The sequence below is a fragment of the Xiphophorus maculatus genome, chromosome 3 (genome assembly GCF_002775205.1).
Source record: "Xiphophorus maculatus strain JP 163 A chromosome 3, X_maculatus-5.0-male, whole genome shotgun sequence".
Lineage (NCBI taxonomy): Eukaryota > Metazoa > Chordata > Actinopteri > Cyprinodontiformes > Poeciliidae > Xiphophorus > Xiphophorus maculatus.
Window position 1 is genome coordinate 6,913,132 of NC_036445.1, and position 22,429 is coordinate 6,935,560.

At 37.0% G+C, this 22,429-nt stretch overlaps 1 protein-coding gene across 3 annotated transcripts in view; it reads right to left on the minus strand.

Moving 5' to 3' along the window:
* The window catches only part of LOC102217667 (raftlin-like), a 141,389-nt gene that overhangs the window by 20,947 nt on the left and 98,013 nt on the right, over positions 1-22,429 (minus strand). For all 3 annotated transcript variants that reach the window (XM_023331039.1, XM_023331038.1, XM_023331040.1), the window contains one exon: positions 11,736-11,854. In XM_023331039.1, coding sequence (XP_023186807.1) covers positions 11,736-11,854 — 119 coding nt within the window. The remainder of the gene's footprint in view (positions 1-11,735; positions 11,855-22,429) is intronic.

Genomic DNA, 22,429 nt, shown 5'->3' on the forward strand with positions numbered 1-22,429 from the left:
CAAAAACAAATCTGCCCTGAGAGTAAATGGAGAAATATTTTTTCTGTAATGGTTTCGGAGAAGGCGAGAGTTAATCATAGTCCTGGAGTGTGGCTCCTTCGCTCTCCCCTGACTTATTATTCAGGGGCCACCTCGCTGCATCAGCACTTCAGCAACGAAACCGAGAGTCAGAAAAACAAAGTCATCACATTGTGGTCGATGATATCTGCAAGGCAATGGCTCAGAAAGAATACCTGCAGCTTTACCATTTCAAGTAAGGCTACTTTGAACCCTTCATGAAACTGACTGCTGTGAAAATCACAGTTTCTAAAAACACAGTTCAACTTTCTTACTGAATGGTATCTAAGTAGGAAAAAAGTAGAAGTTTATCCTGTAAAACATGTTTAAATAATATACAAAAAGATATGTGACACTAACATTTCCCCCCCTAGATTCCCTTCATATTCTCATACAAAGTGCAACTATAAATTCAGCAAAGTGTGGAAAAGTAAACCTGTGAGAATTTTATTCTCCTATGACAGGGTCAAAGTATCGTTTCATATGCACTTTGTGATCACACACAACAAAAATATGAGTCTGGTGTTTTTCTTCCTTGCCTTTGCCCTCCACTGGAAGGCAGTAAAAAAAGACATAATACTGTTCTCAACCAGCTCTCTGTGTGTTTTTTCAGATATTTGGGGGTCAACAGGTTTGCAGACCTAAACAAAGTCTGCTGATAATAAAGCAAACTGCTTTAAAAAGAGGGCATTCAGATACGGATCATGGCTGCCTCGCTCAACATGCAGCGTTGTCACAGCAACAGAGGTGTCTACATCTACTTCTCAAAGGGCAGAAATAACCTTTTAAGACTCAGCAGCTCCACTTTGTGCTCTCAAATGCATCATTGATTGGCTACAATGATGTTGAGATATATAAAAAGAATCACCTTAAAGCTACTCTGGAATGTTTTCTTAGGAGTGTGGGGGAGCACTTTCTCCTAAAAGTGATCAAAAGTGAAATTTTTTCAGCATGATCATATAGGCAGAAATGAAGAAATAAACTATCAATTTACAGCAGACTGATTGATGTGAAAGAAGATAGATGTGCTGGAAAACATCTTAGCAATAGTTACCTTCAAAGGCAACTGGGCAGCCAACATCACTTTGCATCAAAACAACGTCTCAAATCAAGATCGGTTTTCTAATTTGCATTTTTTACAAACTTCAAGATGAGAGTTTCAGTTATGTGAAGACAGATTCAGGATATCTAAGAATATCCAGCAAACTCCATCATTGGATCAAATTGCCACCAGTGAAGAGCTAGCTCAATACTGGAAGCAGGTGGGTGTGACTGGAAGGTGGTGACTTTCCAACATGAAGAACCACAAAACAATCTCTTTTCTCCAAAGACTGACGGGAATTCAAATGAAAGTCCAAGGATGTACAACAGACGACCAAAAAACCAAACATTTATGCCAGTGAAAATGTTTTAGGCATTATTGCTTCTATCCGGTATTTTTTTCTACCTAATCCCTCAGGAGACCTTTCACAAGCTTAAAACTGGATTACTTCAACAATAATAAATCTTAGAGTGCATCCAGACTTTAGCTTTTACAAGCCATTATCATGCATCTGAGTCAGGACAAATGGTGTAACAGGATATCACATGATGGGGTAGTTAAGCGAGCTGAGCATCAGCTGGTGGAGTTTTCGCAGTTCATTATGTGTGTTAGTAAAAGCTTTTATTGTGCACTTTACAAGGAAGAACTATAATACAAGCATTTCATGTAAGATAAAATTAAAATAAAAATTTTATTTCCCTCCTGGACTATTGTTACTCAAAAGATGGCCTCTTCTCTGCTAGACAATACAACCATTTATGTCAAAAAGCATAATGGTTCATTCTTTAGACTACAATCTCAGTAACTGCAAAAAAATAAGAATAAAAATAAAGGTCCTGCTTATTTCCCAAGTTCAAACATTTACTCCCGATTCCCAACTTACTTTAAACATAATTGAGACCTATCATGGACTGACCCCTCAGAACAGAATAAAACATTTTCTGCTATGAATTAATAACAAGATTAAAAATCTTCTTTTAAGCAAACCATTAAGCTTGTTTTGTTAAGTTATGCTTCAATTAGATGGTTTTTTAAAACAAATTTAAATAATAAGACTAACTTTACTACATTTTATTGATAGCTTTGCGTTGTTGAATGTTGATGAGTGTTATGTTTACTTTCTTTTGCAATTGTGTTTTAAAATTTTTCATTATCTTTTTGTTTCATGTAACCAAAATCCCCAACAAGGAAAAGATACTGCAATATTTGTTCATTCCAAACATGTGTCTCAAATAAATTAATAAACTAGAATTTAACTTGGGACTATTTTAAACTATCAAAACCTAATAAGGGTTGAAAAATGATCCAGTGTTGTGCACCATTATCTTCAGAAACCCCTTCATATCCTCACTTGCTTTAAAGTTAGAGAAAGTACTGAAAGTGGTTTCTTGTACACAACAAGTCAAAAACTGACAAACTCACAAAACTATAGGTGAGGTAGCAAGGTCAAGATAAATCTTTAGAGGAAACATCTTACCCAGTCTTCTATGCACAATTTAAGTGCTGTTCGAGTAAACTTTCAACCACAATTTACTCAGTGGGTTGAGCAAAGTCTGACATATGTTGTGATTTGTTATGCTGTTAAAGAAAAGTAGGAACAAAAAGAATAAGTTTCTATTCAGCAGTGACAAAACATGGTGACGGATTTATTACCATACTTGGCTTCAATAACTTAATTCAACCAGCAAAATAATAAATGACAAGTTGAATCAAGTTCTGCTCTTGAGAGATAAGGTCAATTTCCCATTTAAAGTTGGCTTTTTATTAATATATTCTGAGAAATGCTTTGCTGCGTCAGTCGACCTTTGGATCAGATTTCATTGTTCCTCTGGTTTATAAATGAGGCTTTTTGACTGTCAAAGCACTTTTCAAATGAAACCAACTGCAAAATGTAAGAGCTGAAATGTCTCTTTGATAGAACTGACAATGCAGATGTTTAAAAAGAAAACTAGTGCTTCTATAAAGAGCCACAGGCTGGCTAAAAAGGTAGGTAAAATCTTTAAAAACTGATTTAGTTAGAAATCAAAGTTAATTCAACTTCAAAAGCATAAAGTTATTGATTCGCTTAAGCATGATGGTTTGGTGTTTATTGTGTTTTCGAACACCCTGTGGAACGTTTCTCCCCCGTCCAACAGAAAGGATGTGATCTCTCACCGTCAGGAAGAGTGCAAATTGCTCTCCCTCTATGTAGGTCAGCTCTTCTCTCACCTCGCTCACAGAGAATAGAGATATGATGAACAGGCGACTCATCAGCTCTCTGCACAACACGTTCGACCCTCAGCAATCATACACCGAACTCAAACAGAATCACACAGACAGGACATGATTTCATAGTCTGAATAATAGCTGAGGATTCACATTAAGCAAAACAAAACAACATGCTGCCTTACGTGCAAAAACAAACCTGTGAGCATCCATTGAACCGAATGGACTCTGTGGATTTAAAAATTTTTTTTTGGGAACCCAATTTACAGGGTAAAAAAACAACATAAAAACAACATGTTTGTGTTCATCTGAGTTGTCTTTGTCTAAGCCTTAATAACATTTCTTCAAAGATTCCTGTGCTGCCATACTGATGCTGTGATGTTGAACCCTAATCCCATTTTAGACATAATTTAGTTTGTGCCATCTGTGAAATGCTTCTCTTCAAAGCTCCTGGTGCAAGTGAATTCTTGGAATAAGTGACAACAATGCTGGAACTGTTAAGCTCCCGTCACTTGCTTTTACTTTGAACTGCCGTTTCTTCAATTTTAACCTTGTCAACAATAATTTTCAGGGGTGTGTGTCTCTCTGCAGGGATAGAAACATTCTCTTAAATCTCCCCCTGCTCATTGTCTGGTTTGTCTTTAGGGTTGAGAGTTCAAAGTTCAAGGCCTGAGCTACCATGTGATTCTACCTAATGACATCCCTTTAAGCTGTAAAAAGAAGATTTTATTTACTGACCATCATTAGTTTTCCTAAGCAATGTCAACTCCATCTAATAATGATATTAAGCTCTCAGAAAGGAAATTAAGCTGCACATGTTAAAAGTTCGAGTGATTGTAATGTAATGATTAGAGTATCACAGCACATAGTTGTCAGTACTGGTGCTCCTATGAACTCATGACTTGAATAAATAACAGCACCGATTTCATGAGAAATGGAGCAGTATGTCTGATGGACCCGACCTCTACATCACCCAACAGCTATGGTCGTCACTAGGTTGGAGTTAATCACAGAGTTTGAGCCAAATATGGGGGGAAAAGTCCTCAACATCCACAAGTGGTCCACAGAGCAGACAAAGAAAACTCACATCTCAGCACATCTCAGCCAAATTATTAAATTATCTAACGTCTGCTGCTAATGACCTCATCATTTAAGTCAGGTGACTTTAAGCAAGTAAGCAACACATGTTGTGTCTGGATGTTTAATTAGGCTTTTTGGAAGACTTGGACAGCATACTTTCTCAAGAGGGAAGTACAAGCATATTGAGTATGCCACTGTGGTAAAGTTGTTAACATGAAGATAACACTTTCAGTGATTAAATGTGTCGAAGCTTCTGCCCTGGCAAGTTTACATTCTAACAAAAACACTGTGTGAGAGCATTTAGAAATATATTTCAAGCTGGATTCTGAGATTCTGACAAAGCCTATCCTGGCCGTCGTCAGCATGTTGGTTTGTCCTGCAAAGTCAGAGTTGCTGCCCTGGAGTAGTCTGGAGCAGAAGGTGGGTGCACTGAATTTAACTGCACCCTAAATTAACGGTGATCAGCTTATAAATGTGTTTGAAATGTTGCACAATTCTGGTTAACATAATAATTAGACTCCTTGGTGCAACTGTCCAAGCTGAAGTCATCAGTACCAGCCAATGTTTGGGAAAAAGATGTCAGATTCGACTTTGTGCAACTTTTCGGACCACATTTCAGATAACGTTTTGTTTTCTGTTTTTTTTTATTCTGCATTAAAGACTTCTGTCTAGTGTTTGCTGTGAATATAAATAATAAAGCCTATGAATCGCAATCATTCTACTGAGATTCCATGACGTCACAGTGAATAGTCAAAGTCGACTCGACTTATCATGTTAAACTTGACTTTAAAAAATCTGAAGTTGTCTCAGTTTTGGCAGCTGTGGAAATTCAATGTTGCCATAACTGGAAAGTGGAGAACCTTCTTTGTCTGGTTCAGCTCAAACCAGAAGACTGAGATGTGTTGTGCTTATGTTTTTGCAGTAATAGACGACCAAAACACAGGCAGGAGGCAGGTAAAGTAAAGTCGAGAACAGATGCTCTTTGAAAGGCAACTGACAGGAAATACAGATGGAAGAAAGTGAGGAGAATCCGGAACATGGCAGACGATAGAGCAATGATGAGGGACAATAGGAGAATCCATCAAGGAGTGAACTAAAATGGAAGCCTAAATACTGGGATAATTATTACTGAAGCAAGGAGCAGGTGAGCATAAAATCTGAATGTGCTGCAGCTGTGGGGGAACATAAACAGCAGCAGAGACAGAGCGTTTTTTTTAGCTTTAAAATATTTTCAACAGCATTAACACCCATTTAAGAAAAAAGTTAATGATAATTACAAAAAGGCTGATTCTTGCAGTCATAGATGGCTCACAATCTATTTGAGTTTTGTATAAGGCACAGGTGTTTTCTGAAAAGGATAATAATTTCTTTACTGTGATTAAATATTAAAGAAACATTCTGCTGAGCCTAATTAGAGTAGCGAGCATCGCAGTCACATATTTTCTTATATAACGCTAGTGAATGTGATATGGAACATTATTCGCATTTTATTCGTCAAGGTTTGCAGCTTAAATTTGCTATTCAGTGTTAAATGAAACTGAGCAGATTTTTGTTTCTTCAGTTCAAACCGACTCGGTTTCACTGAACCCAGTTAGCAATATATGCTTGTAAATAAGATTACATAGATGATTGTATATCAGTGGTGAATGCTAATGTGCTTCTCTTGGGATCAGGATGAAGTCATCCTGTAAGAACAATCCCTGATATTGGCAGGGCCAGGTGCTTCGGTATTGATTTTTGAACAGTTTTGTTCCTCATTTATGGGTTAACATTTCTTTGTTATAATGAGCTGTATCTATAGTTATGTCACTATAAGCTCAGGCTGCTGGAGAACTTACTGACTGATAGGTGCCATCATTAACTTCAAGCATTCATCTTTTTTCATTCCCATAGAAAGTTCTGGTTGGCCAGTGCCTTTGTGTTTAGCTGAATACGGCAACTTTGAAAAAACTTGTTTTTTGCTAAAAAGTTTTGCAGCTAGGAAGAAATGGCTTTTTGGTTTTTATTAACATTGATTTATTTTGCAAAACTTACCAATCACACCAATCATGTGATCAATAACCAGATGTTTCTAGGCAACAATAAGTTGTAGGAGGCTAATGGTGTGTCATGCTTTTAATGAGTTATCAAATGAACAAATTCACATGTAAATTTAATTGCACTTCTTATTTAATGTAAACATAGCAATTGCAACATTATGTTTTTTTCAACATTAGCGGAATATCAACAAAGTTTTGCAATGAATTTGTGATGGACACACAAATACTGATAGAACTATTGCTGCCATTATTTATCTGTATGCCTTCTGTTTATCTTTCAAGTCCTGCTGGCCATGTGGTTCAGTGGCTAGTGGTGTTTTTTCCTTAATAGACCCATAATCAGATTTAAATGTTTATATTCTCATTGTTTTGGACTGAATATTATTTTAATTAATTTGACTTAAATAATGGCTTAAGATGTCATTTTGTTTTATATGAACTTGTCTATGAAATTCTGTTATACCAGAAAGCAACTTTACAAAAACACAAACATGCAATTCTTCTTTGACATCTGGAAGACATTTTTTTTTGCCATTTCTGTATCTATTCAAGCATCCCTCACATTAGTGATGTTAGAAGAAGGAACAACACATGTGAAAACTGTTGAGTGTTAAATTTCAGCTGATGATTTTTCTCTAAAGCCTAAATAGAAGCTAAAGCAGCAATGACAACAAAAATTCAGAAAAATGTGGAAGAATCTCTGCCAAGTCCATTAACTAATGCCAAACCATTTGGCATTTCTCTTAAAAGGCAAAAAAGAAAGAAAAAGCATAAAATGAAATGCAAAATGTTCCAGAAATGTCTACAATGCCATGACAACATGTTACACCATTACAGTAAACTGACTGATGCAAACCTCAGTAAATTATTGTACATGATTCATCTCCAAATTTTGTGCTGTGAAAGAGGAACTCTAATGGATTCAAGAAGAAGAGATGAACATAAATATTAGTGGGGGCCCAATCCTTCAGACATGAACCCGTTGGTCCTCATCCTGCAGCTGGAAGACTTTTCTTTAAATTTCCCAATTCTCATCACATTCAATTTTTTGTTTTACCCTTTTTTCATTTTGTTAAATTTTCTGACCGTAGAAAGAAACATTTTCTTGGACCATAATCTGATATTTCAGAGGACAGTCTGTTTCTGAAAGTTTCTATAATCGTAAGACACCAGAATACAGCTTGTGGTCCAACATGTGTTTTCAATAATGGGCCCAGTACTAGATCTGACAAAGCTCAAGTGGATAATGGTGCTTTTAAAAATGCTACAAGGAAAGCAATTTGAAAGGAAAGCTTCTGCGTATGTTAATAACATCAGACTCTTCATGCACATCAGATACACAAAGCAGAAGATTGGTTCACGTTTTTGCTACAAAAACATCTAACACATACTTGGATATTTTGTGCCTTCAAAGACAGAAATATAACACATTCCTGCTAATGCATTTAGACTCTCTGGATAAATAAATTTCCCTGCAGCTGCTGATGGTGAGCAGACATATTCATTCCAACCGGGCTGAAGTCTGAAGGCGAATACATTTTGTTTGGTCATTGCTGCTGTGAACCTCAGTGATAAGAGAGAGAACATTAGTTTCAGGGAAGCTTCTGTTTTCCTGTATTGATTTTTCCCACAGGATACAAGAGATGAGAAGCCAGTCCTAATTGGAGTTTCTTAGTGGAGGTTCTTGAATAGTTATTCATTTTCTGACACTTCACTGTCTATATTCAACTATTTCTATTCAGGTCGTTTTTGCCCAGGAAGGAAAACATGTTTAGAATGATGCAGCTTCACATGATATTTTAAGGACAAGAAATGATACATTTCTGCAGTTTTTCCTCACAGAAAATCTCTGGAAGCATCACTTTTGATGAAGGTTTTTTCTATGTAATTGTAAAAGCCAAAACTCAATTGTTTTGATTTATTTAAGCTGGTTACCAAACATCGAGATGTGCTTGTGTAAGACGACAATAAAATTGAAAAAGGTTTAGTTGCAATATATGAATCAGTATAAAATCATCTTATCAGTGCAGTGCATCAAACAAAGAAAATACTCATCAATGGGCTCTTTGCATGTCAGCTTCCGTGATTGGGGAAAAGCAGCTTGATTACTTCCAGTCTATTAAAAATTTGTAATGAATTAATTATTAATTAATCTTTACTTTGTCATTAAAAATGGGATCAGCACTCTCAAGATGGACATTTGTTACTGCATTTTGTTAAATGTTGTCAAATACTGCTGTAATAATTATGTAAAGCTGCATTTACATAATTGCAGCTTTACATTATTCACATTTGTAAATAAATGTGACAATTTTCCATTGAGTAAAGTGAAGCAGGATATCCTCTATGGAGTGTTGATGTCAACAACTAGATGCAGCGTCCAGAATAAACTATTATGTAAAAAATAGTAATACAGAATTTGAAAACTCAAATGGAGAGAAACCAAGTAGGATAAATAAGAAAATAAAAAGGCACCTGGTGACTTTGAGCATTGTTTTGCCATTGACTTTTCTTCATTCAGGTATTTTCTCTTGCCATACTCCATTCACGTCTTATTGGTAATTATTGCTGCCATTAACTCTGTTTAATCTCTGCTTTGTTTTCCATAAAAGCTTTGCCTCGACTAGGGATTCTGTGTTTAGTCTCTTATCTTTACAGGACATACTGAGCCATTGCTAACCATGAACCTTGTGTAATTTTTCTTTTTCTTTTTTGGGGAAAGTGGGTCTCTGTGCATTTGTGTTTAGCTTTGTTGTCTTCTTAACGGAGGCTTATGCCAAACTTTTGTTGTCATTTACTTTGCAACGTCTGTGTTTTTCTTTGCTATATAACACAATTCCAGAAAATGCTTCTTTGTTTAGATGCCTCTTTTTCCAAGTTATAGGCAATGAGGCAGCTGTTGCTGCAAGTAATGTTATATACCCCCTGTGATTCTCAATTTCAGTGAAATTACTCCTAGTTGAGTGCTTCTGGGTTTAGCTGCTTGTCCTCGACTGACCTATTGCCTACACAAACTTTGTGTACTTTCTTTGTTTAGCATTCCCATAAAAGGTGCTTGTGGTATGCTTCTTTTTTTAGTTTCCTTTCTTTCCTGGACTGGGTCATTGATGAATAGTTTAACCTTGTGTGATGTCTTTATTTCTCTTTCTCATATAATCTACTTCTGGCTCAGTGTGTTTGTATTTGACCATCTCTTTTCACTTGCCTTTCTTAGACGTTGTTGTTATTAGCTATATGTATTAATCTTTTCAGCATAGAAAGTACTCATGTCTGTTCCCAGCTTTCTTACGAACAAAGTTTTTGACACTTATTTCCATTTAATGTGAAATACCATGAGGCATTGCTTTCTTTGTTGATCCAAAGGAAACAGCAAAATGCTGTATTTAGCTTTGAACAAAACTTTTCAGTTATTCTATTTTGTTTTACTTTTCCTCTATTGCTATGAATGTCCAAACTTTTTCTACCACTGCATTTAAACATTTTCTCTAAAGTCGGTAAAGAATAAAGCTTATTGTAAATTCCTCCTCAAGTTTTTGCTGTTTTCATTGTATTCGTGTGAAATCAGTCAGATTTTTTTTTGTTTGGTTTAATGTTTTAACTTTCAAATTGACCCTAGAATAGTCCAGTGAAATGCAGGAATTATTAAAGCACCTGTGGATCTGATGTCATTAACAACTCAGTCTTTTTCAAATGCTAATCTTATTATAATTTCTGACCAGTTTATGAATGAAACAATAATATTGTAATACGTTTGTGCAATCGCTGATAAACAGTCTCCGAGTGGGAAATGACAAACTCCCTCTTAATGACAATATAAATGATTGCATGCGCTCTTCTTTGCTGAATTTCATACATTCAACCAACTCTGAGACAATTGGCTGCATGAAACTATAAAAGCATTCACGAGAAGAGATTATTTAACTAAAGACGATGAGGGAGAAAAACCGACAGTAATTAATTTTCTTTATTTTCTATCTTAATGATTACAGAAATGAAACAATAAGAAGCCGTGAGGATGCTTTGCATATCAATTTTAGGCAGTTATTGCAGATAATGGAAATGACGTGCAGCCCTGATCAGCCATTGTGAAAGAGCAAGTGTCAATCTGAATTGGCAGCTTGCTCGAGTGGAACGGCTTTTGATAAAGCCTCCAGGAGCGAGGAGCTGATTGGATCTTCTGGAACACTGGTGACGGTTTGGCATCACTCCTGGTTGGTGTTTCTGAGGAAACCTTGAAATCCATTTAACTGTAACAGTATTACCATTCAGCTCAGATGAGGGGAGGACTGCAAGGGACTTTTTATTGGCACACAAGGCCATCAGTGCCATGGTGGTCAGTCAGAGAGAGACATATTTTAGAAGGACAATAGTCTCTTTTCACACTTGGACAGCCACAGGCAACAAAAAAGTCCAAATTCAATTACACAGATAGGATCTCCACACACATATAGGGACACAAACCCTAAAATCGAACACTGTCAAATGACGGACACAAACATATGCGCACTGAGCTGCAAGAGACAACTTAAAAACACACACGAACAGATGAGAGGACTTTAAACGCCTGCTACTCCTTCTACTCCCATGAAAAATCAATTTCCAACTTGGAACTTGTTGAGAAAAGACACTAATCGGCCTTCAGATAAGGCCTTGTTTGTCCCTGATAAGACAAACAGCCACAACACATCTCCCATAAAGTTAGATTCGCCAGATTTGCCTTTGGGGTTCTGGGAGTGAGGTTGGCTCAGGGATGAGGTGGAGGAGGATGGGCAAAATATCTCTGAACAAGTCAAATTCAGTGGTAAAGGAAGAGTACATTTTGTTATAAAATAGACCGCTGTTCAGTCATTACAAATCAGAGGGACCAGATGGCTCAGTGGTAGAAGTAACTGTCCAAGGTCTAATTCCCGACCGCGAGTCATTTACTGCATGTTCATCCCTTCTCTTCCTGCCCTTATTCCTGTGAAGCTACTAATGAATAAAGGCCACTACTGTCAAAAAATACCCTAAAAACAGTAATAAATAACAATGATTACAAATCAAATCAAACATCTGAAGCCTGCAGCTATGGTTCACAACTGTGAAAAATGTGATTCTCAAGCTGTGAAGTTGAAGGATATTGGTGTGTTGTTCATGAGTGAGGATACATTAATGGACCAGGGTTTTATCTGTGGCAATTAAGGCATTTATGGTGATAAAGAGCTGAGGCGAAAGGAAAAGTTCTCAATTTGCTGGATCATCTCATCCCAATGAATAACTGCAAGCAAGCAAACTACCAATTTAATGAATAAAAGACAAATATCTAAACTTACATCAATGATGGTCCACTGTTCCACTACAATGGCATCATATGTTGGTGCAGCAGCGTTTGGCTCACCCTCGCTCGCCTCTTGGAAGATGAAGACGCTTTCCACTGTTTTAGGCAGTAGATCTGTGGAGAACGTAAAAACAAAATCCAGAAGTCAGAACCATTCTTTTGAGCATCGCAAACTCATACAATATGTAAGAACACAATGTAGAGCAAAAAAAGGCACCGCTTTAAGGACATGTTGTGAACTTTTTGATCAAAAACTGTGCAGATTTTTGGGTTTGACAGCAACACAGAGACTAATTAAAGCTCAGGATCAAGGTGAATTCGGTAGTGGAAAGGATGTAAAAAAAAAAAAGCGCTGCTCTATGTCCTGAGGATCAAGACTGAAAACCTCTTTTTCTGAAATGATGAACAGATTTAACTGGTAAAATGCAGCCACAGATTGCATAAAGTCAGTCTAGGTTGGATAGATGAAAAATCAGTTTGTTATGCCTACATTAATCACCTGAAAAAAACTTTAAATATAGAAAGTCATTGTTGAAAGAAGGTCTTGCTTAGTAGCTGCTGCAAACCATGTAGTAAGAAGGTTCTCCGGTCAGATTAGATAAAAAATGAAATGAATCTCAGATGTAAAACTTGTAGAAGCTTAATTAGTGTGGAAAACCCTGGTTTTGGTGGTACAGTTATACTAATGGGATCACTTTCTTGAATAAGAACAAGAAAACTGCTTAATGTGAAGATGGATGGAGCTTAATAAAGGGCAAAACTGGAAGGAAACCAGTCAGGTGTAAAATCTCTTCTGACATGACATTGTTTCTGAACGTACAAGCACGGCTACATGTAGAAAAATGGACAACTTAACCTAAAGCTGTGCAGCTATTAACAATTGACATGGTGGCTAATTACAGCTCAGGTTCAAGGTGAACCCTGCAGGGGAAATGATTTAAAAGAAGCGCTGCTGTGTGTCTGAATGATCAGGACAGAAAAGCTATCCTTGGAGAAATTTAAGTGATATTAGCCACAGATCTAATGAAGCCAGTCCATAAGGGATAAACCTTTGCGACGCCTGCATTCTTCACCTGTATAAAGCCTGAAATGAGGTTAGCAACACTGACATTGATGCTGAATTGTTTGCTGCTGACCAAATAGATTTTAGAAGCGTCTCTGTTCTGTTGGAGCCTAACAATCACAGGATTGGCAACCAGGACAGAAACACCACTGCGGCCCCTCAGAAACCTCTCTTGTTATTCATTTGATGCATAGGCTCAGACGTGCACGCTCACAAACAAACCACGGGCCGAGGTCCGGTCCTCCCAGCTGGCCTGAGTGCTTTCTCATTACAGCCACGCCATTTACACACTAATACAGTTTGCCAGAGCCTGGGAACCAACACGAGACACTCCACATTTCATTACCGAGCCTTAATAATAGAGGGATGAGAGGTGGCTAGAGAGGCTGAGAAGATAGGGAAGGAAGACAGAGGGAGAGGCAGAGTGCAGGATGACAGACTCTTTTATTTCCTTCCCTCCCTGAAAACCCATTTAGGACCTGTGCACGCTCAATTGAAGACATCTCTCAGACGTCCACTGGCTCCCTCAAACACAGACATTGTCCGTGTTCACCTCCTCCTGCAGTCTTTGCTTCTTTTCTCTCCAACTTCTTCTTCCCTATATAAACTGTCAGCCATCCCTGCCTGGCAGATTTAGTAAAGGGACCGTTTTGGGAAGTGTCAGGCGATGAGGATCGGTGTTGGTTCCCTGCCAATGCAACAGGGATCACTCAGGTGAGATCAGCACACGGTTCCTGTCTCGCTGCTTAGCCTTGTCTCTGGTGATAATGCACACAGACTCTGAGACGAGGGGGGGCGGAGAGTCAGGAGAAGATAGGAACCGGTTGCTGGGGGGCACACAGTCTGTCAGGGGAATCCACCGGGTGCGTGCACGAATAAACATTATCTCGCGCCTATTGACTTGTGAGCTGAGCTGAGCAGCCGGCGGCCGACTGAGAATAAATTGTTTACACTTGCAAAAACCACCATGTGCTCTCAGTAAAACTGTTCTCCATCCCCGGTGACTCACATGCTCAAGGTCGCAGGGCGAGGCATGCAAATGTGTCGGAGCTGTTGGACTGGTTGGAAAGGCAGCAGCAGCGAGTGGACTGCTGTGGAGTGGCAAGGTGACAGCAGCTGACACATGGCATCAGAAATCAGCAGCTACAGATGTGCTGACACATGCAGACTCTTTGGATCCTAAAGGGCTAAATTTAGGTGGTGTTGGAAAAGTTGTGAGAATGTGTGTGCCCCAAATACCTCACCAACATGTAAGCAGAATCTTTAAGCAGGTATTAAACATACCTCTCATTAAGCTCACATTTGTATTAGAATTGTTTTTATAGGTCTGACAAAATATTCTAATCCTAAATGTCATGTTTTCATTAGCATTAAGTGGAAAATCTGGCAGAAATAAAGGCGTGAAAATGTCACACTTCATGTAACTGATCTATATAATGTGTTTTTTTCATGGATTTCATGGATTAAGAAAAACCATGAAGAATACTTTTAATAGTATTCTAATTTATTGAATATGACTGCATATCGATTTCAGGTCCACAGCCTCATGAAGTTAATCCACTAAATTTATGCACATTTTAGTGGCAAAAATCCTCTAAGTCCTTCATTTAAAACTGGTGAAACTGGTGAAATTGTTATTTTCAGTGATGTAGTCCCTCACTTTTTAAATGTTTCTTTGCGTGTGGGCGTGTGTGTGTGTGTGTGTGTATACAGTCCTTTGCAAAAGTACTCAGACTTTTTAGCTTTTCACATTTGTCAAATTGCACCTGCAAACTGTGACACATTTTGGGTGGATTTTATGTGATTAGATCAGCACAAAGGAAGGAAGAAGGAAAAACATGTACTCTGTTCACAGTTTTTACAAATAGAAATGAAAATGTGGTGCGAATTGCTATTTACATAGATACTGTATATAGCTGCTGTAGGAGAAGCAGGAATACACCACAAATCTGGCAATTCCTAAAGAGTTGCAAGTAAAAATCCATGGTTGGAAGAAAACTAAGTTTGTTGCTTTCTGTGTCGGAGACACAGCAAAGAGGTAGTCAGATAAAAGCAAATTCGAGTTTTAGGCCAGTCTGCACACATTATTCTTAAAGCCACAATTACAAAAAAAAAAATATGCAAATTCAACTTTCAAATCCAATTGAAAATCTTGCCTTTAAAAATGTTAGGTTGAGCAAATCTGCAAAGAAAGATAAGGAAAAAACCACAGCTGATGGAGTTGCACCCCAAAAGACTTGCAGCTGTAATTGCAGAACAAAAAGCAGGGAGGGTGTTACAAATGTATTTCTAAAATAAAATAATAAAACTATGTATCTTATTTCTTCATAATTTTGGACAATATTTTGTTCTTCTGTCACATTAATTCCCATCAAAATACGTAGTCGGTTATGATTGTAATGTGATCGAAGGTAAAGAGGTTCAAGATGTATAAATTCTTCTGCGAAGTGCTGCACAGGCTTATAAATGCATATATGCCATCTTATATTTAACATCCATTAATCGGCCCTCTCATTAATGCAGGAGCGCTCAGACTAATAAATGTGTCATCAAATTTTCTGATGAGTCAGGAATTTTAAGTTTGCTGCAGAGGGACGGCCGCCTGTAGGCGTACCTGTGTCAGATTAATACCTGTAAAAAATGATTGTGACAGCCACCATCACTACTTTAAAGTGAGATGAATAAAATATTTGTCCATGTTATTAATTGAGTTTCCACAAATATTGGCTGCAAATCCTTTTGTACTTTGTTGAGACAGATAAAATGTTAATGTGAATAATCCACACTGCAGTACTGATTAAATATTACCAGACAGTTTGGCTCAGTTTAAAATAGCCACAAACATAATAATTATAAACACCTAGAGTTTTGTGCAGATTATTTATTTTCTGTTCTCAGATGTTTTGTTTGTTTGTTTTTTTCATATTTTATCCTATGAATTCATCTTGTTACTTTCACATAGACAGTACTGCACCTATGAGTGTGAAACAAACTGCCTCAAGCTTTGATATCTTTTTCCATCTATTCCTCCACTGAATAAGTAAACAATCCAATCTTGGAACAAACTGTTCAAGTTTTAATATGTATTTTTCAACTGCCTTCAATCTTTTAGGATTCCTGCAGTCTTTATCTCACAATCTTTTTATCTATGTTTGGATATTCTTTTTCTATATCAAACAATTGTGTGGTGCGAAGCATCTCAGTAAAGCTTTATGATGCACAAGAAATTTCCCATCAGACTAAGGCACAGAATATTTGGTTTTATTAAAAAGAAAAGTAAGATTAATATGATCTATAAAAAGTTTTGAATTGAGGAAGTTATGACTTTTTTCTATAATGTACACAACAATTTCCAATCACTATAAATAGCATTAGACATCATTAGATGGATGCCAATGCCATCTAATCCATCCATAAAATAAATTGTTAGTGGTAGGTTTGCAAGGTTAAATCTCAACGAATCAGGAATTCTGTGCTGTGAACAGATGAAACCAAAGTTGGGATGTTGCATACAATAATGTCTTAAAGAAAACCTAATATACTATGTCAGCACCAACACTTCATAGCAAGTTTCAAGCACAAAGATGATGATTTGATTTGTAGCTACAGTGAGCTCCTGCTTATTCTTGGTTCAGTGTTGATGGTTTCACCAATTCACATTTTTTTTTATAGAGCATATCTTAAAAATAGCAATGCAACCAATCCAGGAATACCATTCATTTTCCTTGGCGCTGATTGGCTGTATCCCAAAAGTGGAATTGAGTAGGACCACAGATGTTAGCTTCAGTTGTGGTGCTAAGATGGTTTATACTGTGCATATTAATGCATAAGGTACATTTGGTGTTTGAACTATTAAAATAGGCAGTTATAAGTGTTTTTAGAGGTCTTCAGCTTTTCACTGGCATTTGTCTGGGGGTCTACTGTAGTCCTAATTTTCAACAGAATGTCTCAATAAGAAAGTCCAGAACTCAACTTCAGCAAAATCCCATAGTGCTACCTTAAAGAGCACTGCAGAAATGAAAACTCGAAAATAACCAAGTGACAATGATGTGAGACTTTGTCAGTCTCTTGCTTCACTGACAGAAAACAACTCAAGTGCTGATAAAGTCGGTGGTTCAACAAACTGCTAAATCGTTGAGTGTGCTTAGTTTTTCCCATGAATATACCTGTGGATCAAGGTGTTAAAATATGGAGTAAATACTGATTGGGTAAATGTTTTAGGCTCACTGTGCCTGCACACTCAGTTCCTCTTTTTTTTTTAGTCTAAAACCCAGTTGACCTTTGGCAAGCTGGAGAGTAACCCTGCCCCAAGCTGTCTCTGGTGACATGTTTTCAACAAGCGTGCCAGCCACTGCCTCAGACAGCTGGAGACCGGCCGCTGACAGCTTATCTATATTTCAAACAGGCTGAGTGGACATGCACAGCCAGGACAGTGCGAGGAAGAGGTGAGGGAGTCTAACTTGTGTGGACTGGATGTGACTCCTCCCTGTGGAGCCTGATGTTAGGCAGCTGGCAGGCGGTACCCTTGGGTTGTCAGGCAGATTTTAGAGTGCAAGATAAAAGAAAAGGGAGTGGTGTCTCAAAAATGGGAGCCGTTTGGCTGATTTCTCTTGAATTCAAGAAGACCGAATGAAGAGCGAAAGAGAAACTTCCGAAAACGAATACTGTGAGCTCAACTGGTTTCAATTTTCTGCTCAACTGATAGAGTAAAGCTGGAAGTATTAGAGGATCACAAATGTACTGAGACTCTTGGTCAGATATGTGCCTGCCAAAGTGCTGATGCACGGCTGAAAGATTACAGCCTGTTCATGAGATTTCCAGGAAAGAAGTGTCAGTTTTTTTCCTTTATGTTACAGTTCATTGAAAAAACGTGTGACATTCAGAGTGAAAATCCACACTCCCATTTATGAAACATCCCCGACAGCGAATTACCATGATAGCTCAGTTACTGTGCAGTAATTCTGCAGCCAAGGTGGCCCCAGATATCGCTCCAAGCTCCGAGCCTTTCAAAGGTTTTACTCTATTCACCTGAGTGAATTTGAATTTGCTTCCCTTGCCTAAACAAGCTGATCTGCATGGTTGTAACTGGGTGGACTAAATGGGAAAAAAAAAACGATAAAATCGTCTGCAGCTGAGATTTAAAAAGGAACTTCAGTTGAATCAAATTACAATAGCCAGTCTAGCACTGCAAAACAGGAAAAAAACGCAAATCTAAAAAAAAAAACCTACAATTTATCAGTGGAAAAAACCAAGACTAAATGCAGCAACACAGGAACATTAATAAGCTAAGAATAAGAATGTGTATCAAGCATGGCAACAAAACAGTCAATGCTTATGCTTACCAGAGAAAAAGGTTCTGGCCTGTTTGCACAGCAATTGAAACCTCTGTTATTCATCTATTCAGGGTTGCTACATAGTCTGAAAATGTCTAGAAAAAAATTACAATTCATTTAAGTATTTGTAATTATGGAAAAATAGAGTATTGAAAAACATTTGGGTTTTCAGATTTTATGAGATTACAGATTTGTAGGCTCCATATTTAAACTTTGATCAATTTAGGAATATGTTAAATATAGTTATTGTGATTTTTCTTTTTTGTTTATACCTGCATATAATGAAGCAATCTATGAAGGACTAAAAATATTAGTAAATGTGAGCGTGAAAAGGTTTGGAATTTTGTTTTAGAAAAATCTGTAGGAATCTCGAGCATTATTGCTCTCGCTATCCACCTACTTCCTGGAAGTATTGTTGTCAGAGTTATTGTGAGTGAAACAGCAGAGGCTGCAGTCGAGTGGCTCATCCTGATAACTCATTATATATAGCATCCTGCATTCCTGATGTAGATAATTTACAATTTTGTTAGATGAAGCCTATTTCAGAAAGAAACTTATCTCATTTTGATGCTAAGCTACATTTAACCACCAGAAAAGGAATGCTGGTATGCAAAAAGAATAAGCAGGACTTCTATTTAAGAAAAACTAAGAACATTGTTTTGGTGTTAGCTATGTCTACAATTAATTTGCATTCACCATAATTGTGACAAAAAAGATCTGAATTCCTCAAACAGCAGCACAGGCTGGGTTTCATTCATCTTATTCAAAAAATTGTTAAATTATGTAATGATGAAGTTGCTGCAAAACTATTTTAGGCATAACAGATTCAGAATGGCTCCAGAGATAAATTATGTATATACATTCAAGTACTCATCATTTTATTTATAGTGCTTTATTTGGCATTGTGTCTGCCTAGCATATGCAGGATGTGTTTGTTATGCATATGCACAGTGTTTTTCCAGCTGACATGTCCTGTCTTGCAGAATGAGTTCTTTAGGCCTCTGTCCAATTTACCACACAAATATGAATGCATGCATGCCTGCTTCTGTTTGCATTTACATCTAACCTGCACCATGGCCACATGCCTTCCTGTTTTAATACCTTATTAGATACTAAATATTGATTTAGAGAAAATAAATTAAATAAAGATGACATATGACTGGGTTACACACCTTTACAGTAAGGCTGAAGAAAGAATCGAACATACTGTTTTTTAAAAACTGTCAAACTTATACTGTACTCCCAACTGCGAGGCAATGTAAACATATGCTGATCTGTTTTTTTAATCATGCATTTATTTTGTCTGGGTGCATATTTAGATGCAGCTCCACACTAGCTGTATTTTTTGTGACTGCAGGCTAAATCTCTGATGCATGCACTGTGACAGTTGGATCTGCAAGAAGCTCTGGATCTGAACATTTCAATATCACTGTCATATCCAGCTCTGCTGAGCAATCCCTCTTCACAAAACACATGGGTATGCAAACAATGGCCCGCCATGCCGTCTTACCGAACCTCACCATGGTAACTCGTCTTTAAAAGGATTATAGGTATGCGGCATGTTTCCATCTGTTTATGTGTCTCTGTACCATGCTGAACGACTGACTGTCAGAGACTGGAGAGTACATCTGTTTACAGGAGGAAACATGAGGAATGGAGCATGAATAGTGAACATAACAAAAGGCAGATAATCTCTAAATTGCTATTTTAAATATGAATTATAAGAAGGAAAACATGAGTGGTTTAGAAATTTTCACGTTTAATTTTTATCTCTCTTGATAAGAGTGCAGAAGTGCTCGAGAAGACTTTTCTTGTCCAGATGTACAATTTGGCTTCCCGCTCCAGCAAACCCTCTACAAAAACATGAAACGTGATTTTAACCATGTGTTGTGGCTTTTGGTGGCAATACACTAAAAACTTGAGCCATAACAGAATTTTAGCAAAACAGGGACAAAACATAGCCTTATTTCAAGTAGCCTAAAATTGTTAGCTGTCAACAAGTTTCAAATTATAACAAAATAAATGTTATAACCTATTATAACATTTATAAGTTACAGAAAAATCTGTAAGTTAGATTCTTCAGCATCAGCTTAAAAGATGTTTGTCTGATTTTCTTTCTAGGAATTTGCTTTAAATGCAGCACTAAATAATAACAATGGTACATTTGTTTTTAAAGCATAATGAAAGTTCTTGAAAAGCAATTAACATAAATCAAGATATAAAAGTCAGGTATTAAGAAATCAAATCCATACATGAAGAAAATTTGAATTCCTCATGGTGAATCTGTTCTTTCAACCAATTTCTGAACACAACATTAAAATCTGCAGCTTCTACAGCCACGACTGGGATTGTTTTTTTTTATTTATGTAGTTTGGATTTCTTTTACCAACAGCTTCATGCAACCTGAAATAACTCTACTATCAATTGCTAAGTAAAATATTTCACCCCTATAATATTCTTACAAATTGTTCTTTACTACCATCCATTACTCCGCATGCCTCTGCAGTCAAGAGCTGCATATCTTTGAGAGCTTTTGAGTGCTGTGAAATAAATGTTACAGTTTAGAATTAAAGTTTTAAAAGCTATGAGGTGAAAGGATAATTAATATCAATCAGCTGCTAATTTAGTGCCTCTGCATAACAATAGCATGATTATAAAAAATTGTGAGTGCACAGTTAAACTGGTCATGCCTCCTGCTGGCTCACAGCCAAGCAGCTTGAACAGGAAAAAAAAATAAAATTATGTTGATTGCACAGCGAGATAGCCACTTAGAACATTGAATCATGTCAATTTGTTGCACTTTAAATGCAACAAATTGCAATAATGCAATGCATTGAATGCAATGAGCGTTCAATGCAATATTTCTGCTATCGATTGTCCTATATTTAGGCTACTTGCCTTAAAGAAATGCTAATAAAGAAGTAAGTTTGCTTGAATTTTACTCTGACAGGAATCCATAAGTGAAATGCATGTACACAATATTTGTTAGAAATTAAAATACACTTTTTATTTCTGTTACATCTGTAAAAATATCTAAGTAAATATTAGCTATGAGTAGATGTTTCTCTTTTGAATTTAATATACAGTTAAAAATTGTGTCATATTCAGCTATATTGATATATATTAAGATAGCAGTGGTGGGATGGTGGTGAAGGGAATCTCAGTTTGGTTTTAGTTTACTGCAAGACTGACACCACAGGTGTCCTAGGTGGTTATCTTTTAAAATTTAAATTAATTAGCACAGCCATAACCAGTCAACAATTTGCTTTTTGCCTTAATTCGAAATTATCCCAGGCACAAAAAAGCACCAAAAAGGCTATTTTTGTATTTACTTATAGGTGAAAGATTCACTAAATCTTTAATTGTAAAAAACAAACAAAAACAACTGGTGTGCAGGATAATCCATTTTAGATTTGAATATTCAAACTGTTGAATAAATCCCATTCAGAATAGTGAAACAGTTCTTTAAAATGCAAACTTTAGTGCTTCTAGTGACTAGACATGATTAGGCAATGGAATGTATTTAATGCAAAACACGTATAATCTTTTCATGCCATCCCCTGACCGATTGGCACCCTGGGTGGGAGCCATATCCCATCTATCCTCTAACATAACCATTACTAGATGGCTAAACGTATATTCTTGTATTATATTACAATATATTTTGCGTAGGTCCATGTCTGGCAGAACTGTGCTGCTTTTGTTGTTAGGAATAAAGCTGTGGCTGAATTTTGGACCTACATTTTTAATTTACAGCTGAAATGTCCTCAATAAGCAAAAGAAGAAGTCCCGTTTCTTTCCATTTAAGTCAAAAGTAGAGCCATTTCCTGGAAAACTCAGAAGCTACATTAGTGTATCACACTGCATTTTTTTTTTTTTTGACCAGTACTGCCAGTGTGGATAGCACAGTAGCCATATGTGTATGCAAATGTTGTACCATAACAGTCTGACTCCTCAGCAGATGCATAAACATCATAGCTGGATAGAGGGACAACTTTACTACATACTTACAAGTCATTCTTGTAGTAAACTCCTCACACAGATAAGCAAAAACTATCATAAATCAGGACATTCACATGTTTATTCCTAAAGTTTCTGTAAAAGAGATCTCTTACAGAGATGCACGCACTCCCTGTTGCTGTTTATCATAAAAACACAAACTGAACCAGAGGAAAAAGAGAGTTAAAGAAGATAGGTGCTTATAGTTGGGAAATATTGCTGAAGCTTCTTCTAGCGAGTAAAATGTTTAAAGCGTTCCAGTTGTTCCCCTTGGGAAAAATAACTTCAAGTGTC